The 23695-nt window shown below is 33.9% G+C and overlaps 3 protein-coding genes across 3 annotated transcripts; all 3 read right to left on the bottom strand.

The window, feature by feature from the left end:
* Positions 1-10318: 10318 nt before the first annotated feature.
* Positions 10319-12266, bottom strand: LOC105949678 (7-deoxyloganetin glucosyltransferase). Its single transcript, XM_012972995.2, has 2 exons — positions 11595-12266; positions 10319-11404 (listed from the first exon to the last, which is right to left on the bottom strand). The coding sequence occupies exons 1-2, from the start codon at positions 12082-12084 to the stop codon at positions 10473-10475; spliced, it is 1422 nt and encodes a 473-aa protein (XP_012828449.2). The 5' UTR covers positions 12085-12266; the 3' UTR covers positions 10319-10472.
* A 3019-nt stretch (positions 12267-15285) lies between these two features.
* Positions 15286-17557, bottom strand: LOC105949659 (UDP-glycosyltransferase 85A8-like). The gene is made up of 2 exons (XM_088824532.1): positions 16835-17557; positions 15286-16293 (listed from the first exon to the last, which is right to left on the bottom strand). Exons 1-2 carry the CDS (start codon positions 17343-17345, stop codon positions 15377-15379), a joined length of 1428 nt encoding a protein of 475 aa, XP_088680658.1. The 5' UTR covers positions 17346-17557; the 3' UTR covers positions 15286-15376.
* Positions 17558-21168: 3611 nt separating this feature from the next.
* Positions 21169-23681, bottom strand: LOC105949594 (UDP-glycosyltransferase 85A8). The gene is made up of 2 exons (XM_012972896.2): positions 23066-23681; positions 21169-22248 (listed from the first exon to the last, which is right to left on the bottom strand). The coding sequence occupies exons 1-2, from the start codon at positions 23580-23582 to the stop codon at positions 21338-21340; spliced, it is 1428 nt and encodes a 475-aa protein (XP_012828350.2). The 5' UTR covers positions 23583-23681; the 3' UTR covers positions 21169-21337.
* Positions 23682-23695: the final 14 nt, after the last annotated feature.

Here is a 23695-nt window from a genome sequence, read left to right as displayed (position 1 = left end):
ATCTCTAATATCGTAATTTTTTCTTTTTTTTGTTCCTATTGCTTTCTATCGTATATAGAGTCTTGTATATTTCTATTCCTTAAGTAAATCATTTTGAACCGCACATACATTGCTTTGTGCTAAGCTAAAAAAAACTATTTCAATGATGGCCCTCCATAGATTCACCTATATAAGCCGCGGCTAAAGTTGCAAAAATAAGAGCTTGAATACCACTTGTAAATAATCCAAGGAACATTACAGGGATAGGAACCACCGAAGGTACTAAAGAAACAAGAACAACAACTACTAATTCATCCGCTAAGATATTCCCAAAAAGTCGAAAACTAAGTGATAAGGGCTTTGTGAAATCTTCTAAAATGTTAATGGGTAAAAGGATTGGGGTTGGTTGAATATATTTTCCGAAATAACTTAATCCCTTTTTGGTAAGACCTGCATAGAAATATGCCACTGACCTAAGTAAAGCCAAAGCAACAGTAGTATTTATACGTGTTTGGTTTATTGGAAAAACTGAGCCGTACCGACCCGTGCACACCTCTAATTCTCAAGGCTGATTCCGTATTATTATTATCATTCATTAAATGCCACTGCAATATTAGGTATCCACAATCATTAATTTTCCAAACGATATTTGACAGACAAACCTTACAACGACACTACATTTTACCCTTTTATATGATACCCTTTTTGGTAATTTCACACAGCTCGTTGATGGGTTTTGTTCAAGGACTAGAATCAACACTAGTTTTGACTTGACTAGTAACCATGCCCGTGCGTTGCACGGGATACCATTACAAAAGAGAAGAGTTTTTATTTGTAGAACTTAATATGCTAAATATACTTCAATTAAATAATTGAGAGCACATCACCATAAAAAATCGTAAATATATGGATAAATGATATTGAGAACATGGTCAATATAATTAAAAATAATTTTAACGATTGATCAATAAAATTTGGGCCTTCGTAGCTTGTCGAACTCCAAAATATCATCATTTGTCACATCTTGCTCCATTGTTTCTCAACATCCTCAAGATTGAAATCCGAGCAAAACTGTGAAAAAGTGTACGAAACCATGCAGTAGATATGAGAAAAGTCTCAAACCATCTATAATATCCATATATATAGAGTCATAAATAAATATGTTCATTTTAGTGAAAAATTGTATATATATTCATTGTATTAATTTGAAAAGTTAATTTCTCTTACACCACGTCCAAAAAAATTTAAAACTTTGAACATCGCTTATTTCTCATTTCTACGGTTATAGATCAAAAGAGCATTCTAACTGTGAAGAGTTATTATATGAAAAAGAAAAAAAAAATGTAGTTGTCAACCGTTTAAGTAAACAACTGCTACAGTAAAAGCTACTAAAAACATCAAAGAAGATGCTACATAAATTAGAAATCAGTTTCCAAGTAAAAATGCAGTGTAAAAAAATAATCATGATACAATGCCCTTAAACATTTACCAAAGCAGCTGTTACAGTGACAACCGCTCAAAACACACAAAGAAGACGTTACATATATTATCAAGCATCCCCTGACGACTGCATTTTTTTACGAAGGCGACTTGAATATTTTTGCATTTTGTTTTCAACAACAAACAAAAAAGTTGGTACAGGGGCAATTAAGACAAACATTGGTGTTCTTCAAGAGAAATTGGAGGGCGAAGATGATGCTGAATATGTTTGATGATATGCTTGGGAGAGAGTAGAGTTGGATAGGCCACCATCACTAACTTGCATTCTCTGTCTACAAAAAAAAAAAAAAAAGTTCCCTGAGATTGAGAGAAAGAAAAATACAGAAGAATCACATTAACATTGAAGTCTATTTTAAAGTAGATTACTGAAAGTATTGCACCGTAATCATGGAACAAATTTTTTTCACTCAACATTCAATTAGGGATTGAGAAACTTATTGTCCAGAGCAGTGTAGGGAATACCCTTTTGGATCAGTTGGTCGTTGCTCGAACTAACAATGGATCTTCGGTATAACTTTCGTGACACCAACCCTATCTTGGATCTCTGCATAACTTTTTATGCAATACAAATTTGTGGAAACATGATACTTGTCTCCATTATTCTTGCTAGTAAAATGTACTTAGTCATAAACTCTTTCACTAAAAACAAACAGCAATGTCCAGAAAAAAAAAAAAAAAAAAAGTAATGCCCAAAAGTGTGCATATTTGAATAATTAATTGATGTGAACTGAAATCAAGAAGGACAAACTACGGATCCATTCTTAAGAATTAGCACACATGCAATTTAACAACATGAAATCACGTTATTCCTGACAATTTAACAACAGGAAAGGTGTGCCGTAAGTGTAAGGCTTTGTTTCTGTAATAACAATTAAAACTTGCCTAAAGTCTAACGGGCTATGGCTTGTGCGTTTTCACATTATTTCAGTAGCTTATGATGCAACAATACCCATATATTTACAATTTTAGCTATTAATGATTAATTAAGAGTTAAGATTCCACATCATACTTCATGAATGATAATGCAAAGAAACCAAGGGAAATATATATATATATATATATATATATATATATATATATATATATATATATATAGAGAGAGAGAGAGAGAGAGAGAGAGAGAGAGAGAGAGAGAGAGATGCTTCTCTGGTAATAAGCGAGATAATTTATCTCACTTCTATCACACAACCTCTCTAATGAACCAACCATGCTCTGTTGTATTCTCAAGAGCTAATCTTTGCACTGGATATGTACAACAATTAAACCAATGGCCAAACAAAATTAGAACAAAATTGGGGCTTCAACTATCTTAGAGACTAAGTGAAACACTATATAGAATCAAATTAGAAATAACTAATTAAGCTAAATATGATATATGTGGGACTATACGAATCACATTAGAAACATATACTGAGTAATAAAGTTCATACGATACAGTTTTTTTGATGCCCCTTATGTTGGATATACCAGTGAAACAGAAAAATTAGAGAGAGAAAGTAGAAGAATTAGATACATTAATGAAAGAAAAAAATTAGAGAAAGAAAAATAGAATATCGGTTTAGGACAAACGATTCATTCATGAAAACGGTAAGAGGAGCCTACCACAAAAATGGCAATTCCAAGATCCAAAAAGCTCTTACAATGGAATGAAAAAGACGATGAAGCTCCACTTCTACATCCAGGATGGTCTCGGCGGGCCCAACAAAACAAACATAAAACTTTAAAATCGTTCAAATAAGTTTCAAAACATAATTCTCATAATTGTCTACATGCACTCGCACATAGTACACAAAGATCAAAATATTTAACGTGTAAAATCCCATAAGCTAGGAAACAAAACTTAAACATGTGGAAATATAGTCAAAAAATTTAGAACTCACAATACCTTTGCATAAAATCATGACCTTACTCCAAAATCTGTGAATAATACAACATAGAATCGAGAGGTTTTGTTTAAAAAAAATTGTCCAAAGATAAAAAAAAAAGTGCAAACAGGTTTGATGCAACATGTGTTAGGATCAAGAATTTTCAAAAAAAGTTACGAAATAACCCCATTAATATACTTACATAATTCCAGAGAACTCCAACGCTTAGATTTAAGATTAATGAGGTAAGAACTTGCTTTAAAAAAAATAGACCGACCACAAATGAAAAGGCGACCGGGATGAGGATCAAAACTGTTGTTAGTTTGCTCTTTCAGAAGGGGTCCAAGATTTTGCACATTAGTGGAGGCTAATATAAGTTTCTTAGTGGTAACTGATAAGTTATTTACTCGTTAGATAGATGTATAAAGATGAAAAGCAGGGAAAGCAACTCAAATATTTAACCATATCTACAGAGTCAAAATAAAATGAAAGAAAAGAACAATAATGAAGTCAAAATCACCAACAAAGTCGAATCACCGCATGCTCGATTTTTAACGCCAGATTCCAATGATGAAACCCTATGGGGAACTATCACCTGTCTGTTAAGTGAACCCCTTTTTCACCTCAATTTCATCGATTTTACTCCTTTATGCGTCTATGTGTGTGTTTTATTTACAGTATTCCAAATTACATGAACCCTGATTTCTGGGAATTTTTTTTTTTAATAATCCGTAAGAACATGTGTCATTTACACCGAATTCAAGAGAATTGAACAAAACTGAAGAATTCGATGTTTACTTCATGAGCAAATTTCCTTTAAATTCATACCTGAAATATGAAGCTTGAAAAAACCCATTGAGGTTTTCTACGGGAGGGATGGAAATGGAGGTTCTTCAATCTTCATGGAACTCTCTAATGCTTGCCTTCTAGAGATGATGAAATGTTAAGCCAAATGAAATTACCTTTTATTGCAGTTTTTGGTGCTCAAGTAATTTTCGAGAAAGAGGCGGATTACGTGAGATGTAAATGGATCAGTTATTAATCGTGTGTTCAGTTTTTACATCTTGTATTATTTTCTAGTTTTATTTTATTTTTTATTGTTATCATTGTGTACGAAAAACAAAAAAAAAAAAAAAAAAAAAAAAAAAAAAAAAAAAAAAAAACCGCCGAAAGGAAAAAATAAAATAAATAAGAAAATGTCAAAATATGAATTGTCAAAATTGTCCCTAGGTTTAGGTTTTAGGGTTTAGTTCAAAATATCTTCCTTTTATATATAAGATACACAATCTATTAAAAGAGGGATAATATGGTGGGCCCAATTATCGACCCAATTTAATTTTCAGAACCAAACAATGGATCGTATCAAAATTGTGTACTATTACAAAATTTAAACCTTTTACGAAATGTATAGAAAAAATAAAAGGTTCACTAATTATATTGAGTTATATGAAAAATTCATATAACACGTGCTACATAATTGATTGTGTGCTTTGATGTATATATTTACAACGCACTAATGATCCGGGTGGGTGATGACATAATTATCCGGTAGATCAAATAATAATCGAATATCTTTGACACTTATATGTTGAATAATATATAAAATTAATGTATACTCATTTCTTAACTGCAATTGATTTGTTATATGAGATGTTACATCTGGCGTAACACAAATCGGACAATTTTGAACCATAATATGTAAAGAATCATCTGTTAAGCACACATACGCATAGATGCGTGTGCTATTATGTTTAGATCAATAGCTCAAATTCATCTAATATATTTCATCGAATGTATCATCTGCAAAATCAGTAAACCGAAAAATATATATGAAGAAAAAAGGTAGAAGTTTTATTGTAACAATTATTGGTAGCATGTCGGTTTCTACAATTTATTGTTAAATATGTAAATAATATTGGCAAAACAAAAGTTGACTTTTGGAGTGAAAGGAAAATGTGAGAATATTCGATTTATTTATTTTAAAAATAAGAATATGTGTTTGACTGGAGGGTGGATGAAGAGTTGTTAGAGTTTTCTCTCTTGCCTAAGCCTCTCCACCTAACTCATACACACGTGAGATTATTGTATTTTGTTTGGGTTGTCTAATGTTTTTCTATTAATAACAACTTTTCAGGTTGACCAGCAAATATTATATTATCATAATGTATATTTCACTATTTTGTACATCAGAACTCTTTAGTGGACGTCCTGGAATTCGATAAAAGAATTGTACTTTTATTCGATTATTTAATTTTATCTTGTTAACTATACGATTACATTATTAATATTAACAAAATTTCTCGCATAACACATTTTTTTTTCTTTCAGATATTCAACTCCCTAAATATTTTGTGTTACTATAGTGGATCTCTTAGCAATTATTAAGCCTTGTTTGACCAACAAGATATGATTAATTAAAATAAAATTAAATAATTTAAATAAATATAATTGCACTATTTGATCATTGAAGGTTTCAGTTAAAAAATTAAAAAAGTTCATAAAAGCAAAGATAAATTATGATTACGTAATATTTTGAAATCGATCCAAAAGATTATTAAAAATACCAAACATTAAATAAAGTATAATTATTTAATTAATTATGGTTAACTCATCGACCAAACGATGCGTCTAGAATACATGCAATACAAACCTTACCGTATTTCACACGTAAGCTGTGTATAACTGCCAGCTGGGTTTTTTTTTTGGGTGTTTATAAATTGATTTCTTGATCCTCTATCTCTTCTTCTCGGGACTTGTGTTATCAATTTGGTTGTTTCCTAGAAAACAAAATTCGATAGCAAGAGGACAACAATTCCACCTCTGCACTATTATTCATTTAGGGAAACTTGATTCTTTGAATTATTGGACGGTAAATTACTAAACGGAAAAGCTTCACGGGCCGGCCAGAATGGTCAATTTTGTAAATATATAAAAGTTTATTATGTCTAATTACTAATATACCCTTCAACTATAATATAATTAATTCCAATTTGAAATTTTTGTTTCTCTCTCCTAATAATTACTAGGATTCATAGTTTCCAAGTATTCAATCAGATTATAATTTACAATGATCAATAACATCAATTAAATTCTTCCATCCATTTATTTTGTTTTCTTCGTGTCCAGATTCTAAAAATTGTAAAAATATAATAGAGGCTTCTACTTCTTTTTATAACAGTGCTTTTTTGTGGATGTTGTTGGATTAAGACACAAAATTGGTGGAAAAATCAATAAAGCTTCACAAACCCAAAAAAATAGTGGCTACAATAGATACAATTATGAGTTATGCTAAAAATACGACAAAAAAATGTGTTCTTGATAATTAATGATGCGATATTCTGACAAAATAGCGGTTCAATAGTCTGAGTTAGGGGTGGTAAATGAGCCGAGCCGACTAGTGAGCTTGATGGGCCGGCTCGAAAAAAGCTCGAACTCGAACTCGAGTTTTTCGAGCTCGAGTCAGTTTTTTGTTGTTCATGAGCTCACGAGTCGGCTCGCGAGCCTTATTTATTATTTTTGTTTTTTTAATTATTTTTTTATATATTATTTTTTATTTAAATAATATATAATATTATAGAAATAAATATAAGTAAAATATAAATATAAAAAATATTTATAATTACAATTTATTGTTGATTTTGTAATTTTTTAAAATAATTTTTAATAATAATAAAATAATAATTAAAAAATATTAAAAAAATAAAACAACAAAATGAGCTTGAGCTCGAGCTCGATAAAATGGCAAGAGCTCGAGCTTGAGTCTGTCAAAAGAGGCGAGCTCGGCTCGTTCACACCCCTAGTCTGAGTTATACTAAACAAAATTTATTATTATTATTATTATTATTATTATTATTATTATTATTATTGTTATTATTATTATTTTTATTATTATTATTATTATTATTATTATTATTATTGATTAATAATAATAATAATAATAATAATAATAATAATAATAATAATAATAATAATAATAATAATAATAATAATAATAATAATAATAATAATAATAATAATAATAATAATAATAATAATAATAATAATAATAATAATAATAATAATAATAATAATAATAATAATAATAATAATAATAATAATAATAATAATAATAATAATAATAATAATAATAATAATAATAATAATAATAATAATAATAATAATAATAATAATAATAATAATAATAATAATAATAATAATAATAATAATAATAATAATAATAATAATAATAATAATAATAATAATAATAATAATAATAATAATAATAATAATAATAATAATAATAATAATAATAATAATAATAATAATAATAATAATAAAAAAAAAAAAAAAAAACAACAATTGTACTTAACGTTGGTTTATTGTTTCGTGCAAATTTGATATATTGGGTTTTATTGTTTATCGTGAGAATGTGAAAGGTTACATGTTATAACTTTTGTTTACTTAGGCTCAACTAACTTCCATAATGACAAATTGGGAACGAAATTAGAGAGATAAATTAATGGAGCCAAAATCACTATTAAGGACATAACTGTAAATAAATAAAAGAATAAAAAGAATATTAAATTCTGGCTGGCCATTTAGCAAGGTCCATTACTAAATTGGTATGAGATATAAGAAAATTAATGAATTGAATTTTGCTCCTTTCTATAAAAAAACTAAAATAAATATATACATTACAAATAATAAATATTAATATTATGCTAAAGAATAACAACATTAATATTAAGCTTATAAAAAAAAGGGTAAATTACACCTACACTCCTGAGGTATGCTTAAATAACTTTAAGGTCTCTGTAGTATCAATAATTACACTTATCCCCTTGAAACCATAGTAGAAAAATGACTTTTTACTACGATCATTAACCGTAGCAAAATGTATCAAATTCGTATTAAAAAAACTTTTGCTACGAATTTGCCCCGTAGCATAAACGGGCGTGACAAAAGTTTTGCTACGGTAAATGGCCGTACCAATACATTTTTGCTACGGTAAATTCTAGTATTTACTACGACTTCAAAATTGTTTCGTAGTAAAAAGTACATTTTATTACGATTTTGTACCGTGGTAAAATAATTCGTAGTAGTAAGCAAATTTTCTACTAGTGAACGTAGTTATAAACTCTATGGGATAATGCATATTGGATACATAATTACGATAGAGTTCTAACGGACTATTGGTTTCAGGAAGTGGTGGAGACAAGAAAGAGTATGAGTGATTTAAGAAATGTTGGGGGAGCCATATCGTCACCCCATAACTCTATGTTATCTCCACCACTAGCTAAAAGTAATAGTCCGTTAGAACCCTATCGGAATAATGTATCCAATGCATTATCCCATTAGAGTATCTAACTACGTTTCACAGGAGTGAGTATAATTATCGATACCATAAGGACCTTAAAGTTATTTAACCATACCTCATGTATACGTAGTTATAATTTAACCCAAAAAAACTTAAGAAGATGAAGACGTCCTACCTACCACGAAAAAATATACATTTTCGTATAATCCTTCATAAGTTAATTGGTTAGAGTCATCATTGCAATATAAATATAATTATTTTTTCCTTGAAAGCTACTTCATATTTTCTAATTAACTATTTATAATTACATAGGCCCCCACCTACCCATTGGACGCTATTCTACGAATTACATGTCTTTGAAAGTTGACTCTGGCATTAAGTGAAATGCTTTTCACGGTTTGAAAATTGTTATTTACCGTTCATAAAAAAAAACCATTTATCTCTCTAAACCCTTAAAATCTCCAAAAAAAACTCAAAAACCCCCAAACTGCAAATAGCAAAAAAGCAAAAATCGAAAATTCGAAATCAAGCTTAAAGAAGGGTTGGACTTCGATTTTTTGAGGTAATTTTGACTCCTTTATGTGTAATATGCATTGGGTAGGTCGATTACATAACCAATTTCATGTTAAAAATTCCTACAAATCGACTTGTAGGGCTTTTTTTTTCGCACATACATGGTAGAACCCCCAAGTCGGGCGCCCATGGCGTGTATGAACGCCCGTTTCGGGCGTTCGTACACGCCCTGGGCGCCCGACTGGGCGTTCAATTAAGGTGTAGCCACCCGGTTTCGGCGTTCAGTTTAGTGTTTTGAACGGTAAATAGCAATTTTCAAATCGTAAAAAGCAAGTCCCGACATTAATCAGATTTATAATAAGGCCTAACAACCCACGCACTCAAAACACGCATCGAAAGAGATTTAACACTCTGCCCTCTCACCAAACACTGCTACGAGAGAGAAGCTTTTGGTAACACTAAGCTAAAGCTCAGTTGGTCATGATCTCGCTTTAGATGTAGCAAGCACCCGCACAATTTTATGTATATTTCTATACGTAAGCGAATGATAAATAATGTATTGATAATGTATTTCGCTCGATGTCGTATCCAAATTGAATAATCCAATTTTCAAGTGTTGGACATATTTTTCCTTTAGACTAATAATAATTATAATTAGGCAAAGCATAAATGTGTGCTTTAGTAAAACAACTTCTACATTATTGAATAATGGATGTAGCCCTTTGTAACCTAGAAATTAGAATTAACTCGGTTTGAATAAAAGTGGGTAGTGGGACCCATGCAAGTAATTATCGTTAGTATGAATATAACCAATCAACACGGAATGGGATTCGTTGACAATTGTTTGACTTTATTTCTTTCTTATCTTAGAATTGGTCTTTAATTATGTTCTAGATAAATTACACTAATTATGACAAATGTGTACTCCTTCCTTTCTATTTTATTTGTCTTTTTAGAGATTTTTTTTTATTTCAAATTAAGGTCACTTTACAATTCTAATAAAACAATTATTGTGTTTTCTCAAATTTGCCCTTTACTATTATTATGAAAATTTAATGATGAAGTAATTAATGAGAGTGTTTTAGTTATTTTATTATGATTTTTCTAAAATCCATGCATATTTATTGATTTTCTTAATACGTGTGTATGAGCTCGAAACAAAAAATAAAATAAAGAGGGAGTATTTAATTATTTCTTCCAAGTACAAATGCCTTTGAAAAAAAAAACATAATCATCAACATGGTGCAAAAGAAGTGGAAATCAACACACATAGAAAAATTTTATGCAAGAACCAAATTAATTTAGAAATCAAATTAAATCTAATTCTTGAGAAGAATCTCATTGATCAAGAACTCCAAATTCTTGTAAGAAGATCCACCTGGCTTAGCAGCCAATTGAGCCTTCTCTTTCCACTCCAATGCATTCTTCCTCATCTCTTTCCCTTTCTCTCCCTCCATCAAAACCCTAACCAAATTCGCAACTTTCTCTCTCTCCACCTCCCCCTCGATCTCTAACCCTGTTCCCCAATCAGTGCACGCGTATCGACAATTCGTCTGTTGCTCCGCAAAAAACGGCCAACATATCATCGGCTTTCCCTCCGATATCCCCTCGACGGTCGAGTTCCACCCGGAGTGGGTCAAGAACCCGCCCACTGAGGGGTGGGCCAGGACCTGCTCCTGGTTGCACCACCCCACCATGTGGGCCCGGCCCGAAACCTCCTCTGAGTACTCCTCAGGAAGGACGGCCGAATCCCCACTGACCAAATCGGGCCTAATGATCCATAAAAAGTATTGGCCGCTATTGGCTAGGCCCCACGCGAACTCCAGCAGCTGCTGGGGCGACAACACCGTGATGCTGCCGAAGTTCACGTAGAGCACCGAGTTCGGGGCGCGCTTGTTCAGCCATGCAATGCATGCGTCGTCCTCCTTCCAGAGGCTCGACCCGATCGATTTGATCTCGGGCTTCTCGACCTCGTGCTGCTCGAGAAGCTGGAGCGGCCCGATGGTGGCGACCGTGTCGAACTTTTCCCTGAGTGCGTCCAGAACCTCCGCCTCCAGTTCGTCGAACGTGTTGATTATTACTGCTTTCGCCCTCGTCGCGTTCTTCGTCTGCAGGATGTTGTAGTTGACCATGATGTCTTCGGGGTCCGTCGTCCGGACGAAGCTCGGAAAATCCCTCAGCCGGATTTTCTTCATCCCCGGAACCCAATCCAGCAGGGTGTCGAGAAATCCATTCGTAATTTGGCTTTCGTCTGCAAATCAACATCAAGAAAATCATTAAAAAAGAAAAAAATCAGAAAAAATATAACAGCTCGCAACCATACGACAGTAAATTAATCAAATCACAAAAAATATAACAGCTTGCAAAGCATACATAACAAGATCACTTATTACACTAACTAGAAACACAAAAAGGATAGAAATTAAATTAGTATAATATACCTTTAAGTGGAAATAGTCCACGTGTCACGAGCTCGCCATAGTTGCAGTAACCCATGAAGCCACAAGCGCTGGTGGTGAAGAAGACAACCTCAGGAATTCCGAGCTGTTCGGCGGCGTCGAGGGTGAAGCTCATAACCCCATCGGAAACTATGCAGCTGACTTTCGGGCAATCCGTTGACTCGTTGAGGTTCTTGATGAGGTCCAAAAATGGCGGGAGACCGTTCTTGCGGAGCGAATCGCAGAGCTGGGGTATGTCCTGTGTCGAGTCCTTGTCGGAAAAGGGGAGGCCGTCGGGTATGGTTTTGAACTGGAAATCCTCAAGCCCGGAAACGGATTCGGGCCCTCTGGCCCGAACGAGGCGGCTGTGGTTGAATTCGGTGTTGACGAAAGTGACGAAAAAGCCCCTGGCGTGGAGCAGTTTTGCCAGTTTTAGAACAGGGGCGATGTGCCCCTGTGCCGGATATGGGATTAGTACAGCGTGAGGCTTCATTTTCTTTTTTTTTTCTTTTTTGTTTTGTTTGCTTTATTGGGAAATAAAAATGATGAATGGATAGTTCTAACTTCTATATATAGGTGGAAATTGAATATTTTTTTTTCAATTTCCAATTAAAAAAAAATTATAAAAAAAAATCAGAGTTTATTAATTAATTCACGTCCAGACGACTTTTAATTGTGAACTGAAAGACTTGATCATTTAATTAATTGGATTTGTAGATCTGATTTCGATTTACTATTATAGTAATTTAACTGCAGATCACATGTTACAGACCTGCTGTCAATATTTTTTTTTTCTTATAATTTTTTTTTTTAATTTTTATATTTGAACCAACTTGGAAGTTGGAAGTGAGCCGTAATAATAAAATAAAATAAAATTGATTGGTGGGATATCAATAAATATGGTCAACTAGATGCAGCTGTTGAATCTAAATTAAGATATTGCTGCCAGATTTGGAGTATAGTTTTATAATATTTTCACTTTCCCAAGGCTAAGGATGATCCGTTAATATTCATCGGGTGAAATACATCGGGCATATTTTTATTATTCACAAGCATGCAGATACGTATATACACACATTTGTATGTGTAGATGAATATTGAAAAATCACTCGACGTATCCTTCACCGAGTGTAGTATATAAATAACATGAACAGAACTGTAGTGATATCATGATTATCAAAAATGTATTTAATTTATTTTCTTTGATAATAATATTGGTTTTTATTAGGAGTGAAACAAAAAGATAGTCAAACTACTCAAACTCAACGCAGTGTAGACAATTTTTCTTGTTTTTTTTTTTGAATATTTTATTATTTTTTGACCAATAAACTTTGTGATGTCAACAAAGGAAATAAACAAATACTATATATAGTTGAAGTGTAGGTGGGAATCAACTCTCTTGCAATTGGGAAGGGCATCTAATTTCTTCTACCCCATTTCCTCAATTTTTTTTTTTAATTTAATTTAATTTTTTTTTTATGAGTTATGACAATTAATCGTTGTATTCAATTATTTCTTTAAGATCCGATACTTGCTTTGCTACGCACTACAAGAAAAAAATGGCACTACAGAATTGTGACATAATCAAAAATTGTCGCTAAATACATATATTAAATATAATAATATTTTTATGTGATCACTAGTGTCTAGTAATTGTTTAGATATTCCATCAAATACAAATGTAGTGATAATATTTTCTTTTGTCTAATCATATAAAAATTGATGTTGTCACTCAAAAAATTATTGTTATAGTCGACGTCATGGATGCTGCTGAACGACGGGTAAAAATCATAAAAAAATCCATGTGTTATAGCTAGGTTGTTATAGAAAACATGCGTTAAAACCCCTTGTTTTAATTTAATTGTGTAGAATTCTCTGTAGTTTATTTTATCTTAAATGAAATTACCTATTATATTAACTTTTAACACCGTTAATTATTAAGGGAATTATGTGTGAACCTTTTTAGTAACACTTAAGGGCGTTTGGTGCATATTTTCTACAACACAAAGGGGATTTATGCCAAGATAATTTAATTATTTATTTATAAATATTAGAAATATGTAACAATTTTGATATACTACAGTTTGGATAAAATAAATATGTATAATTTTGGAAAAATATGCTTTTAATATAGATAAATTAAAAGTCATCAAAAAATAAATAAAAAAAGTCAAATTTTACTTAAAATTTTTCCGTAACACTAGGGTGATTTACATTGTTTATCCGCTAAACAACAACGCATTTCTTGATAATCAATAAATATAAAATTAATAGTTAGATTAAATTGACTTACACAAGTAGGTGTCACGGACAAAGTATCCACATGACATGTAACGAGTATGTCTGGTTAAAATTATTATTGCACAGTGCTATTAGGTAATAAATTATATTAAATATCTGTAATATTGGACACTTTCGAATACAGCAATAATTGAACAAGTGGTTGGGTTAAATCTCATTATCAATTCATTGGTCCCCGTTTCAAAATTGGGCAGATTTTCAGACTCGTTTTAGTTCAAATTTGGAGTACCTGTTTTTTGATCTATAAAGCCAATTGTTAATGCACCTCCAATATATAGGAGGTGTTTAATTTGTTATATTATTTTTTTACCAGCATTACTTCCCGTGCAATGCACGGAAAACTATTTTAAGACGTGGAAAAAATAATTATTTAAATAAAAAATATATTTGAGTATTATAATAAAATTTATTAGTAATATTTAAATTATAGTTTTCAGAAAAATCTGATGATAATAATACAAAGTTACTGCGCAAAAGATTATATAAACTTAATTGTCATGAAACGAATTAAAGCGACCGTTAAAGAAATGAAACAATTAATAAAGCAAATTTTTAGGGTTCGATTTGAACTTTTTTTATAATTCGAAAATTAGTAGAAAAAAATTATTATAAAAATGCAATTAGGGTTGCTTAGGTTACTCGTTGAATTTACTCGTTGAATTTAATTGGCTTATGATTGGGTTAAATCACAACTATCTTTATGAGGTAAGGTTTATTTACGAAAAAACTCCTCATTTTTCCACAATTTGTAGACGTCATTCATTAACAACCTTTTGCAGGGAGGTGGATGTCAAAAATTTCTCAAACGTGGGGGTCCGAATGTAATATTTCAAAATAAAGAGGTTTTTGTGTAATTACGCTTTACCTCAGGGAGGCCCTCATAATAGGGCCGAGTAATACCTGAAGTAACAAGATTATAAAATTGACCCATTGGATCAGATCTAAGTGGGCCGGGTATATTATTTGGGTCAATTCTTATACTCTATTCAAATTTGTGTAGAGGTTTTCACTATTTTATGGAATCATATAGATAGAATCAGCTACTTCATGCACGTTGGTTGAATAAATAAATCAATTATTAGATATTTAATATTAATATCTCTAATACGCCCCTCAAGTGCACGCTAATTACATTTGAAGCGTTCCACTTGAAATATTTGAAAATGGGTGGCGGTAAGATTCGAACTCAAAGACCTTTTATTTGGTCTAGCTGTGATAGCATGTTAATAACATATTTATTGTTGTATGTGTGAATACTTTGAGTAAATTGAAACTGTTTAAATACTCATAATGAGAAATAATAAGTTATTTTTACAAGATTCATATATATATATATATATATATATATATATATATATATATATATATATATATATATATATATATATATATATATATATAACAACTATTCGTTGTTCTCCTTATTATTTAATAAAGAATACGTGTACTTGTATGCTTAACATGCATGCATGTATACACGAAATTTAACGTAGAAGAACATCCTTGATCAGTTTATCCAAATTCATGTAGGAAGAACCACCGGGTGCAGTTGCCTCCTCTGCTTTTCTCTTCAATTCCAAAGCTCTGTACTTCATCTTCTTCCCCTTATCACCGTCCATCAACTCGATCACCGCCGCCGCCACGTCATCCCTCTTCACATCGTTATCTATCTCCAACCCAATCCCCCACTCCACGCAACTGTACCTACAGTTGGTCTGCTGCTCCGCGAAGAACGGCCAGCAAATCAGCGGCAACCCACCATTGGCAATGCTTTCTATTGTCGAGTTCCACCCGCAGTGCGTTAGGAACCCTCCGATGGATGGATGCTTCAGTACCCGCTCCTGCGGGGCCCACCCGACCACCATGCCCCTGTCGCGAACCTCCACCGTAAATTCCGGCGGCTGGGCGGCTCCGCCGCCCTCCACCGCATCGGGCCTGACGCACCAGAGGAAAGGTTTGCGGCTGTCAGCCAGGCCCCACGCGAACTCGGCCAGCTGCTGACGTGTCACCACCGCGATGCTGCCGAAGTTGACGTACAGCACCGAGCCGGGGTGTTGCGCGTCAAGCCATTCCATGCAGCTGTGGTCTTCTTTCCAGAGACTGGCGGCGGCTTGGGTGGTGGTAGTGTGGTTGATGAGTGGGCCGATTGTGTAGATCGGGAGTGGGGCATACGTGGCGGAGAGCGCGTGGAGGGTGTCTTGTTCCAGCGCGTCGAATGTGTTTAAGATTATGGCTGTGGCTCTGTGTGAGGCGTCGGTTTCTTGTATGGCGAAATTGAGCATAAAATCTTGAGGATCTGTTGTACGGATGAAAGTGGGGAAATCCTTTAATCGGATTCGTTTCATTCCTCGTACATCGTCCAACGTTGTCTCCAGATACCCATCACTTATCTGATTCATGTCTGTAAAACTCCAACATTAACTTTTTTCATTAAAATAATAATTTCTCCATCAATTTCGAATTAATGGACAATTTTTTCTTTTATTTAATATATATTATTTGTTAATTTAGATTTTATAATAATTAATAAAAAAAATATTGTCAATTAATTCGGAATTGTATGTAAAGAATAAACAATTTGTCCATTTAATATTATTTGTCGCTATATAAATATTTAATATTACAGAATTCTGTAATAATTTTTGTTCGAATAAAATAAAGACTTTAAATTGTATATCTATTTTGAAACTTAGTTCTTAGAAATAGTAATGGAAGAATATTTCCTCGAAAATTAATAGAAAGAATAATTTGTTTACATAAATTGGGACTTTTGTAAGAAGAAATAAATTAAAATTATAAGGAAAAATAAATATTATACATTAATTTTCACAAATGGAGAGAACAATTAATGCAAAAGGTTAATTTAGTGATTACATATAAAATTAATATATATATTTACTAACCTTTTTATATAATTAATGGAAATTTTAATCTCGGTGTACCTTTGAGTGGAATGTAACCTTTCTGAACAAGATACTTGTACTGCGTGTACGCCAAAAGGCCGCAACCGCTCACGGTCCAGAACACCACCGCCGGCAGTCGGAGCGCCTCCGCCGCCTTCAGAGTGAAACTCATTATCCCGTCGGCGACGATGCAGGTCACCGGCGGCACACCCGCCTCGCCGGCGGAGCTGTTGAGCTCTGTAAGGAGGTTGCGGAACGGCTCCAAGCAAGTCTTGCTGGTGGAGTCGCAGAGAGAAGGGATATCCTGAGTGGAGTCCTCCGATGCCGACGGCGGGAGCCCATCGGGAATGGTGGCGAACCGGAAGTCCGGCAATCCGGCCGGGACGCCGCCGGACTTGAGGAGGCGGCGGTGGTTGTAGTCGGTGTTGACGAAGGTTACGAAGAAGCCGCGGGTGTGGAGGAGCTTGGATAACTTGAGCATGGGGTTTATGTGGCCCTGTGCTGGGAATGGGATGCAAACTGCATGGGGTTTGTAACTTTCCGCCGCCATGGAAACCCTAGGTTTTTCAGTTCTCACACACACACACAGATAAATACACACAGTAGAATGTGAAATGGAATGAGAGGGGCAAGAAACGTATGGGGTTTTATAGCCTGCAACAATGGTACTTATTCACATTCACCTAAAAATCGAACATTATATTAATTATAATATCTTGAATGTGTGTAAATATATATGGAAGTATACATATACAAGTGTATATATATGATATAATGTAACGCGAGAAATTAAAATTTATTGCCCGTAAAACAAACGTTCTCGATCGGATTCAAACTACTCGACAATCTTGATTAATTAGTACGTGCGTTCATGTTAACATATGTGGTCCGAATGAAAATTAGGTTTTATTAGGTATTTCATTAATATTTGATCACTTTCAATTGCAGTAAGTGGATATGACAAGTGGTTGCTTTAATTTCTTGTTTTTATGTCTCGTTTTCAATAGATTTCTTTTCTTTGTCAAATTTATTTCATGATATATGAAGTTGATATATCTACATGATCTATTCATATGAATATCCAATCTCTAACATTATTCTATTTGTTGATGAGAACGACCACGTTTCAATTAGTCCTAACACATAGTTTAAAAAAAAAAAAAAAAAAAAAAAGAAAGAAGTGGTTTTTGTGCATAGGGCCCTAACCAAGTATTTTTATTATTCTAGGTTTAGGGGCTATATCTCTTTCACCAATAAGCTCATCTCTTTAATATTTATTATAAATAAAGGAAACATTCATGTATATGACAATATTACCTCCAACCATTTTATATCCAATTCTTAATTGTACCCCCCAATTTAATCAATTTTATCCACAAAAATTCAATTTTGACCTTTTTTTTTCAATTTTTTTTTGCCGCCGGATTCCGGCGCTGACTATTTAAATCTTTTTTTTCCGCCGTCGGTCTTCGGCGTTGATTTTTTTAGAGTTTTTTTGGTAGTTTTTTTTCTTACGTCCGCCGCTAAACGTTGACCGTAATTGTGCTGTCACTGACAGTAAATTAACGTAATTATACTGTCAATGACAATACATTAACGTAATTGTACTGTCGTTGACAATACATTTATGTAATTGTTCTGCCGTTGACAGTAAATTAACGTAATTTTATTATTTGTTTTTTTAATTTTGTTTGATTTGTTGACAAGTCAACGTAATTATATTACTGTCCATAAAAATGTGTTTTGGGTCAAACTTGAATAATTTGTGAAATTTGGGGTCAAATTGAATTAAATTAAGGATGAAATTGGAGCATATTAAAGCATGGGGACTATTTTAGTCTTTTACAAAAATTTGGACCATGTGTGAATTTTTTGGTAAAAGAGTTTCTGGATCTCTTTATGTATAAACACTCATTGATGAACTTATTTATAAACACCCCGAATAAAAAAGACAAGCACTATTGAAGCAAACTGAATCTATGCCAAATTTATAGAATCTTTTTTTTTTTCCCCTTTGAAAGAGTACTCAAGGTCTTATGTATTACCATGAATTATTTTCCAAGACAAAGGTGCGTAGATTGTACGATTGAATAAGCCCCGAGATTTCAGATGAGGGGAGCAGTTTTTTTTCCGACAATCAAGGACCAAGCCAATACACGTTTTCTCTGGGGAATACGATGCTGCACCAGGTGATTTTCACCGGGTGGCTCTTTTATTGACATGTGTCCTTTTTAATTTATTTTATAATTATATTTCTAAAACCCCATGAACCCGTAGTGGGAATCTTATCAATTAGGGTGCCTGGTTATATTCATCGGGTGTAGCATAGAAATTGCCGTTTTCTCTTGGCAACTATCTTCCTCAAACCCTAATTTCTGCGGAGACAGAAACTTTTTTCATCGGTCTAAAAGAGAATTGATCAAAAAAATTGTGTTCTTTTATTATTCATGTACATAATTATATTGTTTCAGGAAGCAAAATGAGGGAAGAAAGCAAAGTATTACTACCAAGATTTACATTTTTCTTCCCACATTATAACGTTCATCATCATTTTGTAGCTAATTAAATCCTCTATCTGAAAATTTTCGAAACAAATTCCTTTTGAATCGAACCTCTATTATATTGTCTAGAGAATGGGAATTAGAGGGTTGGAAAAATTCAGTTTTTTTTTTTTTTTTTTTTTTTTTTTTTTTTTTTTTTTTTTTTTTTTTTTTAATGAAGTGAAGAGCTAATTAGTCCAATTCAATTAAATAAACTTGGAAATTTGAAAACTGGAATTTCGGAAATTGGGATGAAAAATTTCATTCGAAAAATCAGAAATTTTCGGATTGAAATCGGCAGAATATTTCAGAACATTACAAATGTTTGGTCACTTTAAATATAAAATGAAAATAGTATTGGTATTATAAATGTAATTTTCTGGGAAAAAAAGTTTAGGAAATATTTATGGAAATTAAAATCGGATTGAAATCGAAATCTCAAATATATTAAGATTCCTATCCAAACAAAATTGGAATATTCGGAATCCATAATGAAAAAAAAAAATTGTTCCAAAATCGACGGAAATCAAATTTTTTGTTCCAATTTCTACCCCTAACGTTACCTATCAAAGACTATCTTAATTACGGCCACCCCTCTGAGATAAGTAAAAATTATGAAAAAATTATTTCTTGTTTGGATAATTACAACCACCCCCTTAACTATGTATTATCTTATGATAAAACCACTCATTGAATAGGTAAATTTAACACCGTAAGAATAGATGTAAGACAAAACATAGTTGAGAGGGCCGATTGTAATTACATAAACATGAAGAATTTTTTTCGTAAGCACACCTAAAAGGGTGCCTGTAATTTGTCCAGAAAAGAAAAAAAGTTGTTACTAATCAGCGACAATTAGTAAAAAAAAAAAATTGATGCAGATTGATTACATAAGACATAGCGAAGCCAGCATATGGTAAGGGGGGTCATGGCCCCCTAACATGTTTTATAATTTATATAAAACTATAAAAATTGTGTACATGATCAACACTAGCATTTACGGGGGACCCTTTAGAATTTTTTAAATGCATTCGGCCCCACGGTTTGGAAATCCTAACTCCGATGGAATCATACACAAACCATACAACAAACATAATTAAAGCAAAAGAACCTTAATTACTACGATATAGTACTCATAGTACCAAATTGTAAGAATTTAGAACTCAATATAAGAGGTAACAAACAGCGGTGGCAAAAACTATAAAAAGCACAACATATATATATAGTGTTAAGCACAATTCATACCAACATTTTTCTCGAAATATATATATATACCTAAAGTTCACAAGCATTTTTCCGGGGCAAATTACTATAAGTAATTAAACAGAGTGTCTGAATTCCAACTTCTACTTATTCTATACGCAATGTAACACCGACACAAAAGTGATGATACCGAAAAACGCGAAAATGGACATGGAAAACGGCATGTTCCAAAAATGGAAATACGGGACCTTTGAGAAAATTAAACGTGTAATTATTAAAGATATAGGGATATATTTATGAATTGTACTATATAAACATGTACTATAAGATTTATTTACATATATATTATTTCTATGTATTTCCATACAAATATATATTCAAAATAATTATTATTATCAACAATCAATTTTCATTTGATTACTAAATTATGTAAATAATTAGAGAAAACAACAAAAAATATTTGAAAATTGGATATTCAAACATGTTTTTAACTTTTCAGAAATTGCAAAATGACTCATAAGGTATTCGGCAGATATTTACGAGTATCGAACACAAAACATATTTAAAACACAGATACATTAAGAGACTGAAGTTTTCGTCTTAGGCTTCAAACAAATTGGCACAAAAAAGTGAAAAACAATATATAGTTTTCATTACTTAAGCACTCATAATGAGAAATAATAAGTTATTCGATCAACGTACAACTATATATTCGTTGTCCGCTTTATTATTTAATAAAGAACGCGCGCGCGCGCACGTGCACTTGTTTGCCTAATACGAAGCACGCACACGAAATTAATTAGCGAAGAAGAACATCATTGATGAGTTTATCCAAATTCATGAAAGAAGAACCACCCGGTGCAGTTGCCTCCCCTGCTTTTCTCTTCAATTCCAACGCTCTTTCTTTCATCTTCTTCCCCTTATCACTGTCCATCACCTTTCTCACCGCCGCCGCCACGTCAGCCCTCTTGACATCGGTATCTATCTCAAACCCAATCCCCCACTCCACGCAACTGTACCTACAGTTTGTCTGCTGCTCCGCGAAGAACGGCCATCCAATCAAAGGCAACCCACCATTGGCAATGCTTTCTATTGTCGAGTTCCACCCGCAGTGCGTTAGGAACCCTCCAGTGGCGGGATGCTTCAGCACCCGCTCCTGCGGGGCCCACCCAACCACCATGCCCCTGTCGCGAACCTCCGCTGTAAATTCCGGCGGCAGGGCGGCTCCGCCGCCGACCACCACATCGGGCCTGACGCACCAGAGGAAAGGTTTCCGGCTGTCGGCGAGGCCCCACGCGAACTCCTCCAGATGCTGACGTGTCGCCACCGTGATGCTGCCGAAGTTGACGTACAGTACGGAGCCGGGGTGTTGGGCGTCGAGCCATTTGATGCAGCTGTTGTCTTCTTTCCAGAGACTGGAGGCGGCGCGTGTGGTTTGATTGAGGAGTGGGCCGATCGTGTAGATGGGGAGTGGGGCGTACGTGGCGGAGAGCGCGTGGAGGGTGTCTTGTTCCAGCGCGTCGAATGTGTTAATGATTATGGCTTTGGCTGTGTGTGTGGCGTCGGTTTCTTGTATGCAGAAATTGAGCATTATGTCTTCAGGATCTGTTGTACGGATGAAAGAAGGGAAATCCTTCAATCTGATTTGTTTCATTCCTCGTACTTCGTCCAACGTTGTCTCCAGATACCCATCAGTTATTTGATTCATGTCTGTAAAAATCCAAACATGGTGGAAACTGTTACAATTCTTGATTTGTTTTTTTTGGGAGAAAATTGAAACATTAGTTAAAAATTTATATGCAATAAATTTTTTGTTTCGGGTTTTTTTATTAATAAAGGGCAAACTACGACCAGCCCTTAGATAAGGTCAAATTACGAAAAGTCCCTCATGTTTGTATAATTACAAGCATCTCCTTAACTGTGTATAATATTACGAAAAAAAATTCCTCATCAATAAATTTAGAGTCGTTCATTCGGTAAAAATGTAAAGAAATTGCGGTACGTCAAAATTTTATACCGTTTAGCATTTGGTTCATTAAATAGCTAAATTACCAAAATTTTATTTAAAAGATTTAAAATTCTGATCTTTTAATTTAATTTATATATATATATATATATATATATATATATATATATATATAGAGAGAGAGAGAGAGAGAGAGAGAGAGAGAGAGAGAGAGAGAGAGAGAGAGAGAGAGAGAGAGAGAGAGAGAGAGAGAGAGAATAAAATAAAACTGAATACCACACCGAATTAACAGTTCGGTAATATACATGTACGAATTTTTGTTCGGTCCGATTCGATCCGGTCGGTTTACCGACCGCATGAAAACCCTAGGTAAGTTAATTTGACATTGTAAGGATGAATGTGTAAGACAATACAAAGTTGAGTGGTGCATGGTTGTAATTACGAAAACAAGAGGTATTTTTTGTAAATATACCTTACCTGAGGGGTCTCGCCTTAATTTGCTAAATGTATGGAAATTTAATTTATTTTTTTTTTCATAATCTAGTACTTGTACGTATGTACCTTTGAGGGGAGTGAAACCTTTCTCCACGAGACACTTGTAATGCGTGTACGCCAAAAATCCACACGCGCTCGTCGTCCAGAACACCGCCGCCGGCAGACCGAACGCCTCCGCCGCCTTCAGTGCGAAACACATAAACCCGTCGGTGACAATGCAGGTCACCGGCGGCACACCCGCCTCGCCGGAGCTGTTGAGCTCTGTAAGGAGGTTGCAGAGCGGCTCCAAGCAAGTCTTGCTGCAGTAGTCGCAGAGAGTAGGGATATCCTGAGTGGAGTCCTCCAATTCCGACGGGGGGAGTCCGTCAGGAATGGTGGCGAACCGGAAGTCAGGCAATCCGGCCAGAGCGGCCGGGCCGCCGCCGGACTTGAGGAGGCGGCGGTGGTTGTACTCGGTGTTGACGAAGGTTATGAAGAAGCCGCGGCTGTGGAGGAGCTTGGCTAACTTGAGCATGGGGTTTACGTGGCCCTGTGCTGGGAATGGGATAACGACTGCATGGGGTTTGTAACTTTCCGCCGCCATGGAAACCCTAGGGTTTTTTAAGTTCTCACACCGTAAACACACACACAGTGAGATAAAAACACACAGTAGAATGTGAAATGGAATGAGAGTGGCAAGGAATGTATGTATATCCA

Source organism: Erythranthe guttata, chromosome 2, assembly GCF_056151865.1.
Source record: "Erythranthe guttata isolate IM_541 chromosome 2, IM_541, whole genome shotgun sequence".
In the NCBI taxonomy this organism is placed as follows: domain Eukaryota; kingdom Viridiplantae; phylum Streptophyta; class Magnoliopsida; order Lamiales; family Phrymaceae; genus Erythranthe; species Erythranthe guttata.
Note: the sequence above shows the minus strand (reverse complement) of the source record. Positions and strands in the feature narration are given on the sequence as shown.

Coding starts and splice junctions, on each gene's coding strand:
- LOC105949678 (XM_012972995.2), bottom strand. CDS start 12,084: ATGAAGCCTCACGCTGTACTAATCCCATATCCGGCACAGGGGCACATC. Junction 11,405..11,594: donor TGGACTATTTCCACTTAAAG/GTATATTATACT, acceptor GTTGATTTGCAG/ACGAAAGCCAAATTACGAAT.
- LOC105949659 (XM_088824532.1), bottom strand. CDS start 17,345: ATGGCGGCGGAAAGTTACAAACCCCATGCAGTTTGCATCCCATTCCCA. Junction 16,294..16,834: donor AGGTTACATTCCACTCAAAG/GTACACCGAGAT, acceptor GGAGTTTTACAG/ACATGAATCAGATAAGTGAT.
- LOC105949594 (XM_012972896.2), bottom strand. CDS start 23,582: ATGGCGGCGGAAAGTTACAAACCCCATGCAGTCGTTATCCCATTCCCA. Junction 22,249..23,065: donor AGGTTTCACTCCCCTCAAAG/GTACATACGTAC, acceptor GGATTTTTACAG/ACATGAATCAAATAACTGAT.